Genomic DNA, 20,073 nt, shown 5'->3' with positions numbered 1-20,073 from the left:
GCACCAATTTTGTAACAGGAGATCGAAGAGAAAATGTAGCGGCCAGACCGGGATTCAAACCCAGGACCCTCCGAACACTAGCCAAGTGCTCTAGCGACTGAGCTTCCAGGTCACTGATGACCAATCCCGCTACAAGTGTGTGGACTTACTGCTATAAGACAACTCCTCCAGCTGCAGAGACATAAGTTTACGGACTAACTGCTATAAGACAACTCCTCCAGCTACAGAGACATAAGTTTACGGACTAACTGCTATAAGACAACTCCTCCATCTACAGAGATTTAAGTTTACGGACTTACTGCTATAAGACAGCTCCTCCAGCTACAAGCAGCCCCAGAACAGCCGATAAGGGAGACGACTAGTCCTGCCAGACCGACGGCGATGAACAGGTTCGATAACGTCACTAACATGTCCTCTATGGTGGCGCCATCCTGCTGTGTGTTTAGATCTCTGAGGAGATCCACTAACGGTCCATTAATGAAGTCACCCTTAACCTTCACGGCCATACCAGCCGCTACCATGGCGAAGCCGAGCAGCTGAAAGTACAGGATATTAAAATGAAAAACATGACCATAACAAAGCTAGAAAATGACAACCCTAACCATACCAAAGCTACATCAAGAGGTCTAGATGGTCTGTATCCCTTACCTGGTTTGTAATGCCAAGATAAGATCTCCGAAAATGGAATCACTGTTTCTATTCGAAAGGTTTCTCAAAAATTAACTGTATTCCTCCTATTGGGCACTACTCTTTCTGCTCCAGGGGATCAGAGCCAAGACAATACAAAATATGTTCCCCATCCCTCAAGGATGTTTCTGACCAAATTTAGTTACAATCCACACATGAATCTATGACTAGTATCGATTTAAAAGATTTACCTGTCTCTCCAATTGGGCCCCGCACCTCCTGGCCCCAGGGGGTCAGAGTCAAAATGTACACAATATCCGTTCCCCTTTCCCCAAGAATGTTTCTGGCCAAATTTGGTTACAGTCCATGCAGAACTCTATGAGTAGGGGTGATTTCAAGGATTTACCACTATTTTTCACTATTTTTCCTATTGGGCCTAACCCCTTCTACTCCTTGGGATTCAGGGCCAAAAATTATACAAATTCATTTCCCCTTCCCTATATAATGTTTCTGGCTAAATTTGGTTGTTTTTTTTTTTATCAAAATGTAGAATTTAGTTATGTGGGCACATATTTTTTTTTCTTAATTTTGGTTATTTTCCCACTATTGGCTTTCTTTGTAATGAACATGAACAAAATAAAGGTTATTATATTGTGTTTTGGATTTGTTTAATGGCCATCATTTTTCACAATAATGGCGTTTTTATGACAAATCACACCACTGTCCACCTGGACCGTTAAGATCAGTTATAATCCAATTAAAACCCATGAATTTCAGGTACATTTCATTAAAAAACAATTAATCCAGCTTAAAACATTATTACTTTTAATGTTTGGCCACTGTTTCATGTCCAGTAGAAAAATAATGGCCATTACATTAAAAACAAATTATGTGCTTTGTAATGGGAATCTTACAATCCTGAAATTTGTTAATAGGGAAAGTAATTGGTATGGCCATTACTTGAGGGGGCGATAAAGGTGTACAAAAGTCATGGCAAAATAAGTAATGGCTTTTTCATGGGTTTACTAATGGACAACAGTCGTGTATATCACCTGTCATATTCGCGGGCTCGCACGAGGAGTCAGATGTTTCGAATAATTGGTAAATCGTATACGTAACAATGGTCAGTTCTTGATCGCAAAGGAAAAAAGTGAGGAATATATATATATATGTGGTACGTATGTACTTCGCTAATACTGGATGACCAATCGCTCGAGACTGGTTTTCTATTCTTTGTCTAGGAATCTATCATTTTAATTTGATGATAACATACTGACTAGCAATCGAATAAATTGACAACAAAGTAATCAGTTTCTTTGATTTAATGACCATGAAAACAAACATACACTTAGATTTAGAAATTTCCAGATATTTGCGTCTTCTTTGTAATTTGCAAATTCTAAACAACAATAAATAAACAGAAACTCGTAAACTTGAAATATTGACCCCGCGAATTTAATACAGAACGTAAAACGGAGTATATATTCTGCTTGTCACGTGCAGAAGTCACGTTTCTCAGAATGGTGAAATGACGATTACAGCACGAGGAAATAACGTGATGATACAGGCCGGTATAGTATCCTAACGGGACTATCTCCTATCGATAGGAGAGTCCCGACACTGTGTAATAGTATAACGTTAGTGTAAAAGTATTGTCAGCTTAATCACCTAAGTAACTATACGTAAAGCTGGTACTGTGTAATAGTATGACGTTAGTGTAAAAGTATTGTAAGCTTAATCACCTAAGTGACTATAAGTAAAACTTGTACTGTGTATAGTATAACTTTAGGGTAAATGTATTGTCAGCTTAATCACCCAAGTAACTAGTATAACGTTAGTGTAAATGTATTGTCAGCTTAATCACCCAAGTAACTATACGTAAAGCTTGTACTGTGTAATAGTATAACGTTAGTGTAAATGTATTGTCACCTTAATCACCTAAGTAACTATACGTAAAACTTGTACCGTGTAATAGTATAACGTTAGTGTAAAAGTATTGTAAGCTTAATCACCTAAGTGACTATACGTAAAACTTGTACTGTGTATAGTATAACGTTAGTGTAAAAGTATTGTCAGCTTAATCACCCAAGTAACTATACGTAAAACTTGCACTGTGTAATAGTATAACGTTATTGTAAAAAGTATTGTAAGCTTAATCACTCCTAAGTAACTATTTGTAAACTTGGTACTGTGTAATAGTGTATCGTTATTGTAAAAGTATTGTAAGCTTAATCTCCTAAGTAATGCTATGTTTGGTAGAACTAGGTTCTCTGTGTGATCACGGTGAAATATATATATACCATAGAATGTTTGGTAGAACAGGTTCTCTGTGTGATCATGGTGAACTATATATACCATAGAATGTTTGGTTAGAACAGGTTCTCTGTGTGATCGTGGTGAACTATATATACCCTAGAATGTTTGGTAGAATAGGTTCTCTGTGTGATCGTGGTGAACTATATATACCCTAGAATGTTTGGTAGAATAGGTTCTCTGTGTGATCGTGGTGAACTATATATACCCTAGAATGTTTGGTAGAACAGGTTCTCTGTGTGATCGTGGTGAACTATATATACCCTAGAATGTTTGGTACAATAGGTTCTTTGTGTGATCGTGGTGAACTATATATACCCTAGAATGTTTGGTAGAATAGGTTCTCTGTGTGATCATGGTGAACTATATATACCCTAGAATGTTTGGTAGAATAGGTTCTCTGTGTGATCATGGTGAAACTATATATACCCTAGAATGTTTGGTAGACTAGGTACTTTGTGTGATCGTGGTGAACTATATATACCCTAGAATGTTTGGTAGAATAGGTTCTCTGTGTGATCGTGGTGAACTATATATACCCTAGAATGTTTGGTAGAATAGGTTCTCTGTGTGATCGTGGTGAACTATATATACCCTAGAATGTTTGGTAGAATAGGTTCTCTGTGTGATCGTGGTGAACTATATATACCCTAGAATGTTTGGTAGAATAGGTTCTCTGTGTGATCGTGGTGAACTATATATACCCTAGAATGTTTGGTAGAATAGGTTCTCATGTGTGATCGTGGTGAATTATATATACCCTAGAATGTATGGTAGAATAGGTTCTCTGTGTGATCATGGTGAACTATATATACCCTAGAATGTTTGGTAGAATAGGTTCTCTGTGTGATCGTGGTGAACTATATATACCCTAGAATGTTTGGTAGAATAGGTTCTCTGTGTGATCATGGTGAACTATATATACCCTAGAATGTTTGGTAGAATAGGTTCTCTGTGTGATCATGGTGAACTATATATACCCTAGAATGTTTGGTAGAATAGGTTCTCTGTGTGATCGTGGTGAACTATATATATACCCTAGAATGTATGGTAGAATAGGTTCTCTGTGTGATCATGGTGAACTATATATACCCTAGAATGTTTGGTACCATAAGTTTCTCTGTGTGATCATGGTGAACTATATATACCCTAGAATGTTTGGTAGAATAGGTTTCTCTGTGTGATCGTGGTGAAACTATATATACCCTAGAATGTTTTGGTAGAATAGGTTCTCTGTGTGTTATCGTGGTGAACTATATATACCCTAGAATGTTTGGTAGAATAGGTTCTCTGTGTGATCGTGGTGAACTATATATACCCTAGAATGTTTGGTAGAATAGGTTCTCTGTGTGATCGTGGTGAACTATATATACCCTAGAATGTTTGGTAGAATAGGTTCTCTGTGTGATCGTGGTGAACTATATATACCCTAGAATGTTTGGTAGAATAGGTTCTCTGTGTGATCATGGTTCCTCTGTGTGATCGTGGTGAACTATATATACCCTAGAATGTTTGGTAGAATAGGTTCTCTGTGTGATCGTGGTGAACTATATATACCCTAGAATGTTTGGTAGAATAGTTCTCGGTTCTCTGTGTGATCATGGTGAACTATATATATACCCTAGAATGTTTGGTAGAATAGGTTCTCTGTGTGATCATGGTGTTGACTATATATACCCTAGAATGTTTGGTAGAATAGGTTTCTCTGTGTGATCGTGGTGAACTATAATATACCCTAGAATGTTTGGTAGAATAGGTTCTCTGTGTGATCGTGGTGAACTATATATACCCTAGAATGTTTGGTAGAATAGGTTCTCTGTGTGATCGTGGTGAACTATATATACCCTAGAATGTTTGGTAGAATAGGTTCTCTGTGTGATCGTGGTGAACTATATATACCCTAGAATGTTTGGTAGAATAGGTTCTCTGTGTGATCGTGGTGAACTATATATACCCTAGAATGTATGGTAGGTAATAGGTTTCTCTGTGTGACTTATATATTACCGAGAATCTTTGGTGAAACTATATATACCCTAGAATGTGTATGGTTTAGAAAGGCAGGTTCTCTGTGTGATCGTGGGTGAACTATATATACCCCTAGAATGTATGGTAGAATAGGTTCTCTGTGTGATCGTGGTGAACTATATATACCCTAGAATGTTTGGTAGAATAGGTTCTCTGTGTGATCGTGGTGAACTATATATACCCTAGAATGTTTGGTAGAATAGGTTCTCTGTGTGATCGTGGTGAACTATATATACCCTAGAATGTTTGGTAGAATAGGTTCTCTGTGTGATCGTGGTGAAACTATATATACCCTAGAATGTTTGGTAGAATTAGGTTTCTCTGTGTGGTCAGGTGAACTAATATTTACCCTAGTGTTTGGTAGAATAGGTTCTCTGTGTGATCATGGTGAACTATATATACCCTAGAATGTTTGGTTAGAATAGGTTCTCTGTGTGATCGTGGTGAAACTATATATAACCCTAGAATGTTTGGTAGAATAGGTTCTCTGTGTGATCATGGTGAACTATATATATACCCTAGAATGTTTGGTAGAATAGGTTCTCTGTGTGATCAATCGGTGAACTATAATAAACCCTAGAATGTTTGGTAGAATAGGTTTCTCTGTGTGATCGTGGTGAACTATATATAACCCTAGAATGTTTGGTAGAATAGGTTCTCTGTGTGATCAGGGTGAACTATATTATACCCCCTGTGTTTGGTACAATAAGGTTCTCTTTGTGTGATCATGGTGAACTATATATACCCTAGAATGTTTAGGTAGAATAGGTTCTCTGTGTGATCGTGGTGAAAACTATATATACCCTAGAATATTTGGTAGAATAGGTTCTCTGTGATCGTGTGATCCCTAGTTGGTGTGAACTTTATATACCCTAGAATGTTTGGTAGAATAGGTTCTCTGTGTGATCATGGTGAACTATATATACCCTAGAATGTTTGGTAGAATAGGTTCTCTGTGTGATCGTGATCATATACCCTAGGTGAACTATATATACCCTAGAATTAACCCAAGTTTGGTAGAATAGTTATCTCTGTGTGATCGTGGTGAACTATATATACCCTAGAATGTTTGGTAGAATAGGTTCTCTGTGTGATCGTGGTGAACTATATATACCCTAGAATGTTTGGTAGAATAGGTTCTCTGTGTGATCGTGGTGAACTATATATACCCTAGAATGTTTTGGTAGAATAGGTTCTCTGTGTGATCGTGGTGAACTATAATATACCCACTAGAATGTTTGGTAGAATAGTGTTCTATATACCCGTGTGGATCGTGGTGGTAGAACTCTATATTATACCCTAGAATGTTTGGTTTAGAATAGGTTCTCTGTGTGTGATCGTGGTGAAATAGTTCTCTGTGTGATAACTATATTTACCCTAGAATGTTTGGTAGAATAGGTTCTCTGTGTGATCGTGGTGAATGAACTATATATACCCTAGAATGTTTGGTTATATATCGTGAATGATAGGTTCTTTGTGTGTCGTGGTGAACTGTATATATACCCTAGAATGTTTGGTAGGAATAGGTTCTTTGTGAACTCATATATACCCTAGAATGTTTGGTCGTGGATTCGTGAAACTATATATACCCTAGAATGTTTGGTAGAATAGGTTTCTCTGTGTCAGTCGTGGGTGAACTACTATATTACCCTAGAATGTTTGGTTAGAATAGGTTCTCTGTTGTGTTCCATCCGTAGGTTCTCTATAACTATATATACCCTAGAATGTTTTGGTAGAAATAGGTTCTCTGTGTGGAGATCGTGGTGAACTATATATACCCTAGAATGTTTGGTAGAATAGGTTCTCTGTGTGATCGTGGGTGAACTATATATACCCTAGAATGTTTGGTAGAATAGGTTCTCTGTGTTGATCGTGGTGAACTATATTTTATACCCTAGAATGTTTGGTAGACAATAGGTTTCTCTGTTATGATCGTGGTGAACTATATATACCCTAGAATGTTTATGGTAAGAATATGCTCTTTGTGTGATCGTGGTGAACTATATATTACCCTAGAATGTTTGGTAGAATAGGTTCTCTAGTGTGATCGTGGTGAACTCTAAATACCCTAGAATGTTTGGTTAGAATAGGTTCTCTGTGTGATCATGGTGAACTCTATATACCCTAGAATGTTATGGTAGAATATTGGTCTTCTGTGTGATCTTTTAATCATGTGTGAATGCAATTATACCCGTGTATTTAACAGTAAACGTACATATTCATTCCGACTAGTAATGTTTGTAGAATCCGAAAATTTCAGACAATGAACCAGAATGTGTATGTCTCTAAGTAATGTGAATTGATTGCCTCCCTAGAATGTTTACGTAGAATTGGCTCCAGCTGACAGGATTCGTTATTGAACCAGAACATAGTCTATCACACTGACCTAAAATCCTTGAACCACAACTCTAAATGATCGTCCTCACTGACGCTAATATCATTGAGAATGAACATATAATATGCACTTTGATCCTGATCATAATGGATCAATGAAACCAGATGTTTAAATGTCATCATTTATCACTAAATATCATAGATCCACATCGTAAATATGTCATCTACCAGATGACTAACATTATTGACACCCACAACGAGTACTTTGTGTCACCACTTAACGGGGTATCGGGGAACAACATAAATTCCACACTTGAACCTAACGTCAATGAAATAGTACTATAAATCTACCACTGACCTAATATCAATGAAGAACATAAATATCACCACTGACCTAATATCAATGAACCAGAACATAAATATCACCACTGACCTAATATCAATGACCAAGAACATAAATATCACCAACTGGACCTAATAACATTGATTCGTACATGAATGTCACCATAATATATTCAAATGAACCAGAACCATAAATATCACCAGACTGACCTAAAATCAATGAACCAGAAACATAAATATCACCACTGACCTAATATCAATGAACCAGAACATAATATCACCACTGACCTAATAGCAATGAACCAGAACATAAATATCACACACTGACCTAATATCAATGAACCAGAGACATAAATATGCACATCATCACTGACCTAATATCAATGAACCAGAACATAAATATAGCACCACTGACCTAATATCAATGAACCAGAAACATAAATATCACCCACTGACCTAATATCAATGAACCAGAACATAAAGATATCACCACTGACCTAATATCATTGAACCAGAACATAAATATCACCACTGACCTAATATCAATGAACCAGAACATAAATATCACCACTGACCTAATATCAATGAACCAGAACATAAATATCACCACTGACCTAATATCAATGAACCAGAACATAAATATCACCACTGACCTAATATCAATGAACCAGAACATAAATATCACCACTGACCTAATATCAATGAACCAGAACATAAATATCACCACTGACCTAATATCAATGAACCAGAACATAAATATCACCACTGACCTAATATCAATGAACCAGAACATAAATATCACCTCTGACCTAATATCATTTAACCACAATGTCAGGCGATGATAAACTGGCTATCGCATTTCTGTGCTGGTTGTTCATCAATATAATAAAATCATATATATCGATATATACAGCACATCTATATCCCCACACAGGGGGATTAACAAGTAAACTAATCCAGAATATATAGAGGAAATAATCATTTTAAAAGCAACATATTCTCAGAAAAAGATTTTTGATATTCCCAACAAACCATACAAACTTCCAGGAACAAATCCCCTGGTGTAGAAACTTAATCCAGGAAATGACGAACACTTGTTATGTTTCCTCACGTGTATTACCTAATCATCAATATTGAAAAAATACAGTTTTCTAACAAGTCCCCAACATGCTGTTGTGACCGCCACTGTTTGTGTGAGGTATCTAGGACAGTTCTACATCCGTGATTTAATGTGTTTTATCACATGTTCTGTCTAGATCTGCTACACAGAGGAGCCGCCTATATGACCTGTCTGTATATTTGTATCACATGTTCTGTCTAGATATGCTACACAGAGGAGCCGCCTGTATGACCTGTCTGTATATTTGTATCACATGTTCTGTCTAGATCTGCTACACAGAGGAGCCGCCTGTATGACCTGTCTGTATATTTGTATCACATGTTCTGTCTAGATCTGCTACACAGAGGAGCCGCCTGTATGACCTGTCTGTATATTTGTATCACATGTTCTGTCTAGATCTGCTACACAGAGGAGTCGCCTGTATGACCTGTCTGTATATTTGTATCACATGTTCTGTCTAGATATGCTACACAGAGGAGCCGCCTGTATGACTTTTCTGTATATTTGTATCACATGTTCTGTCTAGATATGCTACACAGAGGAGTCGCCTGTATGACCTGTCTGTATATTTGTATCACATGTTCTGTCTAGATCTGCTACACAGAGGAGCCGCCTGTATGACCTTGTATTTGTATGTATATTTTGTATGACCTGTTGTATCACATGTTCTGTCTAGATCTGCTACACAGAGGAGCCGCCTGTATGACCTGTCTGTATATTTGTATCACATGTTCTGTCTAGATCTGCTACACAGAGGAGCCGCCTGTATGACATGTCTGTATATTTGTATCACATGTTCTGTCTAGATCTGCTACACAGAGGAGCCGCCTGTATGACCTGTCTGTATATTTGTATTATCACATGTTCTGTCTAGATGTGCTACACAGAGGAGCCGCCTGTATGACCTGTCTGTATATTTGTATCACATGTTCTGTCTAGATCTGCTACACAGAGGAGCCGCCTGTATGACCTGTCTGTATATTTTGTATCACATGTTCTGTCTAGATCTGCTACACTGAGAGGAGCCGCCTCTGTATGACTTGTCTGTATATTTGTATCACATGTTCTGTCTAGATATGCTACACAGAGGAGCCGCCTGTATGACCTGTCTGTATATTTGTATCACATGTTCTGTCTAGATCTGCTACACAGAGGAGCCGCCTGTATGACCTGTCTGTATATTTGTATCACATGTTCTGTCTAGATCTGCTACACAGAGGAGCCGCCTGTATGACCTGTCTGTATATTTGTATCACATGTTCTGTCTAGATCTGCTACACAGAGGAGCCGCCTGTATGACCTGTCTGTATATTTGTATCACATGTTCTGTCTAGATCTGCTACACAGAGGAGCCGCCTGTATGACCTGTCTGTATATTTGTATCACATGTTCTGTCTAGATCTGCTACACTGAGGAGCCGCCTGTATAAACTTTCTGTATATTTGTATCACCTGATCTGTCTAGATCTGCTACACAGAGGAGCCGCGTGTATGACCTGTCTGTATATTTGTATCACATGTTCTGTCTAGATCTGCTACACAGAGGAGCCGCCTGTATGACCTGTCTGTATATTTGTATCACATGTTCTGTCTAGATCTGCTACACAGAGGAGCCGCCTGTATGACCTGTCTGTATATTTGTATCACATGTTCTGTCTAGATCTGCTACACAGAGGAGCCGCCTGTATGACGTTTCTGTATATTTGTATCACATGTTCTGTCTAGATCTGCTACACAGAGGAGTCGCCTGTATGACCTGTCTGTATATTTGTATCACATGTTCTGTCTAGATCTGCTACACAGAGGAGCCGCCTGTATGACCTGTCTGTATATTTGTATCACATGTTCTGTCTAGATCTGCTACACAGAGGAGCCGCCTGTATGACCTGTCTGTATATTTGTATCACATGTTCTGTCTAGATCTGCTACACAGAGGAGCCGCCTGTATGACCTGTCTGTATATTTGTATCATTCTATTCTGACCATTGACCTGTACGATTGTATCTACCATGATTGTTAACACCTTTAAACAGTGGCACGTTCTGTTCTCTTGATTGTCTGATTCTGACACAGAGGACCTTTGAAAATTTTTTATTCAAAGTCTATGACCATTCTGACGAACGTTAAAAATACCAAAACCTTGACTTGTTATAATGTGTCTAAGATTACTCACTCTGACGAACGTTAACATACCAAACCTTGACTTTTATAAAGTCTATGACAAATTCATGACGAACGTTAACATACCAAAAAAAGTCTATGACCATTCTGACGAACGTTAACATACCAAACCTTGACTTGTTATAAAGTCTATGACCATTCTGACGAACGTTAACATACCAGACCTTGACTTGTTATAAAGTCTATGACCATTCTGACGAACGTTAACATACCAAACCTTGACTTGTTATAAAGTCTATGACCATTCTGACGAACGTTAACATACCAGACCTTGACTTGTTATAAAGTCTATGACCATTCTGACGAACGTTAACATACCAGACCTTGACTTGTTATAAAGTCTATGACCATTCTGACGAACGTTAACATACCAGACCTTGACTTGTTATAAAGTCTATGACCATTCTGACGAACGTTAACATACCAGACCTTGACTTGTTATATAAGTCTATGACCATTCTGACGAACGTTAACATACCAGAACCTTGACTTGTTATAAAGTCTATGACCATTCTGACGAACGTTAACATACCAGACCTTGACTTGTTATAAAGTCTATGACCATTCTGACTGAACGTTAACATACCAAACCTTGACTTGTTATAAAGTCTATGACCATTCTGACGAACGTTAACATACCAAACCTTGACTTGTTATAAAGTCTATGACCATTCTGACGAACGTTAACATACCAGACCTTGACTTGTTATAAAGTCTATGACCATTCTGACGAACGTTAACATACCAGACCTTGACTTGTTATAAAGTCTATGACCATTCTGACGAACGTTAACATACCAGACCTTGACTTGTTATAAAGTCTATGACCATTCTGACGAACGTTAACATACCAGACCTTGACTTGTTATAAAGTCTATGACCATTCTGACGAACGTTAACATACCAAACCTTGACTTGTTATAGAGTCTATGACCATTCTGACGACGTTAACATACCAGACCTTGACTTGTTATAAAGTCTATGACCATTCTGACGAACGTTAACATACCAGACCTTGACTTGTTATAATGTCTATGACCATTCTGACGAACGTTAACATACCAAACCTTGACTTGTTATAAAGTCTATGACCATTCTGACGAACGTTAACATACCAGACCTTGACTTGTTATAAAGTCTATGACCATTCTGACGAACGTTAACATACCAGACCTTGACTTGTTATAAAGTCTATGACCATTCTGACGAACGTTAACATACCAAACCTTGACTTGTTATAAAGTCTATGACCATTCTGACGAACGTTAACATACCAAACCTTGACTTGTTATAAAGTCTATGACCATTCTGACGAACGTTAACATACCAAACCTTGACTTGTTATAAAGTCTATGACCATTCTGACGAACGTTAACATACCAGAACCTTGACTTGTTATAAAGTCTATGACCATTCTGACGAACGTTAACATACCAAACCTTGACTTGTTATAAAGTCTATGACCATTCTGACGAACGTTAACATACCAGACCTTGACTTGTTATAAAGTCTATGACCATTCTGACGAACGTTAACATACCAAACCTTGACTTGTTATAAAGTCTATGACCATTCTGACGAACGTTAACATACCAGACCTTGACTTGTTATAAAGTCTATGACCATTCTGACGAACGTTAACATACCAAACCTTGACTTGTTATAAAGTCTATGACCATTCTGACGAACGTTAACATACCAAACCTTGACTTGTTATAAAGTCTATGACCATTCTGACGAACGTTAACATACCAAACCTTGACTTGTTATAAAGTCTATGACCATTCTGACGAACGTTAACATACCAAACCTTGACTTGTTATAAAGTCTATGACCATTCTGACGAACGTTAACATACCAAACCTTGACTTGTTATAAAGTCTATGACCATTCTGACGAACGTTAACATACCAAACCTTGACTTGTTATAAAGTCTATGACCATTCTGACGAACGTTAACATACCAGACCTTGACTTGTTATAAAGTCTATGACCATTCTGACGAACGTTAACATACCAAACCTTGACTTGTTATAAAGTCTATGACCATTCTGACGAACGTTAACATACCAGACCTTGACTTGTTATAAAGTCTATGACCATTCTGACGAACGTTAACATACCAAACCTTGACTTGTTATAAAGTCTATGACCATTCTGACGAACGTTAACATACCAAACCTTGACTTGTTATAAAGTCTATGACCATTCTGATGAACGTTAACATACCAAACCTTGACTTGTTATAAAGTCTATGACCATTCTGATGAACGTTAACATACCAAACCTTGACTTGTTATAAAGTCTATGACCATTCTGACGAACGTTAACATACCAAACCTTGACTTGTTATAAAGTCTATGACCATTCTGATGAACGTTAACATACCAGACCTTGACTTGTTATAAAGTCTATGACCATTCTGACGAACGTTAACATACCAAACCTTGACTTGTTATATAAAGTCTATGACCATTCTGACGAACGTTAACATACCAAACCTTGACTTGTTATAAAGTTCTATGACCATTCTGATGAACGTTAACATACCAGACCTTGACTTGTTATAAAGTCTATGACCATTCTGACGAACGTTAACATACCAGACCTTGACTTGTTATAAAGTCTATGACCATTCTGACGAACGTTAACATACCAAACCTTGACTTGTTATAAAGTCTATGACCATTCTGACGAACGTTAACATACCAAACCTTGACTTGTTATAAAGTCTATGACCATTCTGACGAACGTTAACATACCAGACCTTGACTTGTTATAAAGTCTATGACCATTCTGACGAACGTTAACATACCAAACCTTGACTTGTTATAAAGTCTATGACCATTCTGACGAACGTTAACATACCAGACCTTGACTTGTTATTAGAGTCTATGACCATTCTGACGAACGTTAACATACCAGACCTTGACTTGTTATAAAGTCTATGACCATTCTGACGAACGTTAACATACCAAACCTTGACTTGTTATAAAGTCTATGACCATTCTGACGAACGTTAACATACCAACCTTGACTTGTTATAAAGTCTATGACCATTCTGACGAACGTTAACATACCAAACCTTGACTTGTTATAAAGTCTATGACCATTCTGACGAACGTTAACATACCAGACCTTGACTTGTTATAAAGTCTATGACCATTCTGACGAACGTTAACATACCAGAACCTTGACTTGTTATAAAGTCTATGACCATTCTGACGAACGTTAACATACCAAACCTTGACTTGTTATAAAGTCTATGACCATTCTGACGAACGTTAACATACCAAACCTTGACTTGTTATAAAGTCTATGACCATTCTGACGAACGTTAACATACCAGACATTAATAACCAAAAAAAGTCTATGACCATTCTGACGAACGTTAACATACCAGACCTTGACTTGTTATAAAGTCTATGACCATTCTGACGAACGTTAACATACCAGACCTTGACTTGTTATAAAGTCTATGACCATTCTGACGAACGTTAACATACCAAACCTTGACTTGTTATAAAGTCTATGACCATTCTGATGAACGTTAACATACCAAACCTTGACTTGTTATAAAGTCTATGACCATTCTGACGAACGTTAACATACCAAACCTTGACTTGTTATAAAGTCTATGACCATTCTGACGAACGTTAACATACCAGACCTTGACTTGTTATAAAGTCTATGACCATTCTGACGAACGTTAACATACCAGACCTTGACTTGTTATAAAGTCTATGACCATTCTGACGAACGTTAACATACCAAACCTTGACTTGTTATAAAGTCTATGACCATTCTGACGAACGTTAACATACCAAACCTTGACTTGTTATAAAGTCTATGACCATTCTGACGAACGTTAACATACCAAACCTTGACTTGTTATAAAGTCTATGACCATTCTGACGAACGTTAACATACCAGACCTTGACTTGTTATAAAGTCTATGACCATTCTGACGAACGTTAACATACCAACCTTGACTTGTTATAAAGTCTATGACCATTCTGACGAACGTTAACATACCAAACCTTGACTTGTTATAAAGTCTATGACCATTCTGACGAACGTTAAACATACCAGACCTTGACTTGTTATAAAGTCTATGACCATTCTGACGAACGTTAACATACCAAACCTTGACTTGTTATAAAGTCTATGACCATTCTGACGAACGTTAACATACCAGACCTTGACCTTGACTTGTTATAAAGTCTATGACCATTCTGACGAACGTTAACATACCAAACCTTGACTTGTTATAAAGTCTATGACCATTCTGACGAACGTTAACATACCAAACCTTGACTTGTTATAAAGTCTATGACCATTCTGACGAACGTTAACATACCAAACCTTGACTTGTTATAAAGTCTATGACCATTCTGACGAACGTTAACATACCAGACCTTGACTTGTTATAAAGTCTATGACCATTCTGACTTTTTATAAAGTCTATGACCATTCTGACGAACGTTAACATACCAAACCTTGACTTGTTATAAAGTCTATGACCATTCTGACGAACGTTAACATACCAAACCTTGACTTGTTATAAAGTCTATGACCATTCTGACGAACGTTAACATACCAGACCTTGACTTGTTATAAAGTCTATGACCATTCTGACGAACGTTAACATACCAGAACTTGACTTGTTATAAAGTCTATGACCATTCTGACGAACGTTAACATACCAGACCTTTGTTATAAAGTCTATGACCATTCTGACGAACGTTAACATACCAGACCTTGACTTGTTATAAAGTCTATGACCATTCTGACGAACGTTAACATACCAAACCTTGACTTGTTATAAAGTCTATGACCATTCTGACGAACGTTAACATACCAAACCTTGACTTGTTATAAAGTCTATGACCATTCTGACGAACGTTAACATACCAACCTTGACTTGTTATAAAGTCTATGACCATTCTGACGAACGTTAACATACCAACCTTGACTTGTTATAAAGTCTATGACCATTCTGACGAACGTTAACCATACCTTGACTTGACTTGTTATAAAGTCTATGACCATTCTGACGAACGTTAACATACCAACCTTGACTTGTTATAAAGTCTATGACCATTCTGACGAACGTTAACATACCAGACCTTGACTTGTTATAAAGTCTATGACCATTCTGACGAACGTTAACATACCAAACCTTGACTTGTTATAAAGTCTATGACCATTCTGACGAACGTTAACATACCAAACCTTGACTTGTTATAAAGTCTATGACCATTCTGACGAAACGTTAACATACCAGACCTTGACTTGTTATATAAGTCTATGACCATTCTGATGAACGTTAACATACCAAACCTTGACTTGTTATAAAGTCTATGACCATTCTGACGAACGTTAACATACCAGACCTTGACTTGTTATAAAGTCTATGACCATTCTGACGAACGTTAACATACCAAACCTTGACTTGTTATAAAGTCTATGACCATTCTGACGAACGTTAACATACCAGACCTTGACTTGTTATAAAGTCTATGACCATTCTGACGAACGTTAACATACCAGACCTTGACTTGTTATAAAGTCTATGACCATTCTGACGAACGTTAACATACCAAACCTTGACTTGTTATAAAGTCTATGACCATTCTGACGAACGTTAACATACCAACCTTGACTTGTTATAAAGTCTATGACCATTCTGACGAACGTTAACATACCAGACCTTGACTTGTTATAAAGTCTATGACCATTCTGACGAACGTTAACATACCAAACCTTGACTTGTTATAAAGTCTATGACCATTCTGACGAACGTTAACATACCAAACCTTGACTTGTTATAAAGTCTATGACCATTCTGACGAACGTTAACATACCAGACCTTGACTTGTTATAAAGTCTATGACCATTCTGACGAACGTTAACATACCAAACCTTGACTTGTTATAAAGTCTATGACCATTCTGACGAACGTTAACATACCAAACCTTGACTTGTTATAAAGTCTATGACCATTCTGACGAACGTTAACATACCAAACCTTGACTTGTTATAAAGTTATGTCTATGACCATTCTGACGAACGTTAACATACCAACCTTGACTTGTTATAAAGTCTATGACCATTCTGACGAACGTTAACATACCAAACCTTGACTTGTTATAAAGTCTATGACCATTCTGACGAACGTTAACATACCAAACCTTGACTTGTTATAAAGTCTATGACCATTCTGACGAACGTTAACATACCAAACCTTGACTTGTTATAAAGTCTATGACCATTCTGACGAACGTTAACATACCAGACCTTGACTTGTTATAAAGTCTATGACCATTCTGACGAACGTTAACATACCAAACCTTGACTTGTTATAAAGTCTATGACCATTCTGACGAACGTTAAACATACCACACCTTGACTTGTTATAAAGTCTATGACCATTCTGACGAACGTTAACATACCAAACCTTGACTTGTTATAAAGTCTATGACCATTCTGACGAACGTTAACATACCAGACCTTGACTTGTTATAAAGTCTATGACCATTCTGACGAACGTTAACATACCAGACCTTGACTTGTTATAAAGTCTATGACCATTCTGACGAACGTTAACATACCAAACCTTGACTTGTTATAAAGTCTATGACCATTCTGACGAACGTTAACATACCAAACCTTGACTTGTTATAAAGTCTATGACCATTCTGACGAACGTTAACATACCAAACCTTGACTTGTTATAAAGTCTATGACCATTCTGACGAACGTTAACATACCAGACCTTGACTTGTTATAAAGTCTATGACCATTCTGACGAACGTTAACATACCAGACCTTGACTTGTTATAAAGTCTATGACCATTCTGACGAACGTTAACATACCAGACCTTGACTTGTTATAAAGTCTATGACCATTCTGACGAACGTTAACATACCCCTTGACTTGTTAGAGTCTATGACCATTCTGACTTTTTATAAAGTCTATGACCATTCTGACGAACGTTAACATACCAGACCTTGACTTGTTATAAAGTCTATGACCATTCTGACGAACGTTAACATACCAGACCTTGACTTGTTATAAAGTCTATGACCATTCTGACGAACGTTAACATACCAAACCTTGACTTGTTATAAAGTCTATGACCATTCTGACGAACGTTAACATACCAGACCTTGACTTGTTATAAAGTCTATGACCATTCTGACGAACGTTAACATACCAGACCTTGACTTGTTATAAAGTCTATGACCATTCTGACGAACGTTAACATACCAAACCTTGACTTGTTATAAAGTCTATGACCATTCTGACGAACGTTAACATACCAAACCTTGACTTGTTATAAAGTCTATGACCATTCTGACGAACGTTAACATACCAGACCTTGACTTGTTATAAAGTCTATGACCATTCTGACGAACGTTAACATACCAGACCTTGACTTTATAAAGTCTTGTTACATACACTATAAAGTCTATGACCATTCTGACGAACGTTAACATACCAGACCTTGACTTGTTATAAAGTCTATGACCATTCTGACGAACGTTAACATACCAAACCTTGACTTGTTATAAAGTCTATGACCATTCTGACGAACGTTAACATACCAACCTTGACTTGTTATAAAGTCTATGACCATTCTGACGAACGTTAACATACCAGACCTTGACTTGTTATAAAGTCTATGACCATTCTGACGAACGTTAACATACCAACCTTGACTTGTTATAAAGTCTATGACCATTCTGACGAACGTTAACATACCAAACCTTGACTTGTTATAAAGTCTATGACCATTCTGACGAACGTTAACATACCAGACCTTGACTTGTTATAAAGTCTATGACCATTCTGACGAACGTTAACATACCAAACCTTGACTTGTTATAAAGTCTATGACCATTCTGACGAACGTTAACATACCAAACCTTGACTTGTTATAAAGTCTATGACCATTCTGACGAACGTTAACATACCAGACCTTGACTTGTTATAAAGTCTATGACCATTCTGACGAACGTTAACATACCAGACCTTGACTTGTTATAAAGTCTATGACCATTCTTGACGAACGTTAACATACCAAACCTTGACTTGTTATAAAGTCTATGACCATTCTGATGAACGTTAACATACCAGACCTTGACTTGTTATAAAGTCTATGACCATTCTGACGAACGTTAACATACCAAACCTTGACTTGTTATAAAGTCTATGACCATTCTGACGAACGTTAACATACCAAACCTTGACTTGTTATAAAGTCTATGACCATTCTGACGAACGTTAACATACCAAACCTTGACTTGTTATAAAGTCTATGACCATTCTGACGAACGTTAACATACCAAACCTTGACTTGTTATAAAGTCTATGACCATTCTGACGAACGTTAACATACCAAACCTTGACTTGTTATAAAGTCTATGACCATTCTGACGAACGTTAACATACCAAACCTTGACTTGTTATAAAGTCTATGACCATTCTGACGAACGTTAACATACCAGACCTTGACTTGTTATAAAGTCTATGACCATTCTGACGAACGTTAACATACCAGACCTTGACTTGTTATAAAGTCTATGACCATTCTGACGAACGTTAACATACCAGACCTTGACTTGTTATAAAGTCTATGACCATTCTGACGAACGTTAACATACCAGACCTTGACTTGTTATAAAGTCTATGACCATTCTGACGAACGTTAACATACCAGACCTTGACTTGTTATAAAGTCTATGACCATTCTGACGAACGTTAACATACCAAACCTTGACTTGTTATAAAGTCTATGACCATTCTGACGAACGTTAACATACCAGACCTTGACTTGTTATAAAGTCTATGACCATTCTGACGAACGTTAACATACCAAACCTTGACTTGTTATAAAGTCTATGACCATTCTGACGAACGTTAACATACCAAACCTTGACTTGTTATAAAGTCTATGACCATTCTGACGAACGTTAACATACCAAACCTTGACTTGTTATAAAGTCTATGACCATTCTGACGAACGTTAACATACCAAACCTTGACTTGTTATAAAGTCTATGACCATTCTGACGAACGTTAACATACCAAACCTTGACTTGTTATAAAGTCTATGACCATTCTGA

The 20,073-nt window shown here is 37.2% G+C and overlaps 1 protein-coding gene across 1 annotated transcript in view; it reads right to left on the bottom strand.

Moving 5' to 3' along the window:
• Positions 1-20,073, bottom strand: part of LOC138306573 (CD82 antigen-like) — a 105,928-nt gene that overhangs the window by 44,389 nt on the left and 41,466 nt on the right. The window contains exon 3 of the mRNA XM_069247013.1: positions 300-536. Coding sequence (XP_069103114.1) covers positions 300-536 — 237 coding nt within the window. The remainder of the gene's footprint in view (positions 1-299; positions 537-20,073) is intronic.

Source organism: Argopecten irradians, chromosome 13 (assembly GCF_041381155.1).
Source record: "Argopecten irradians isolate NY chromosome 13, Ai_NY, whole genome shotgun sequence".
NCBI classification, from domain to species: Eukaryota; Metazoa; Mollusca; class Bivalvia; order Pectinida; family Pectinidae; genus Argopecten; species Argopecten irradians.
This window is presented reverse-complemented; position numbering and strand designations above follow the sequence as displayed.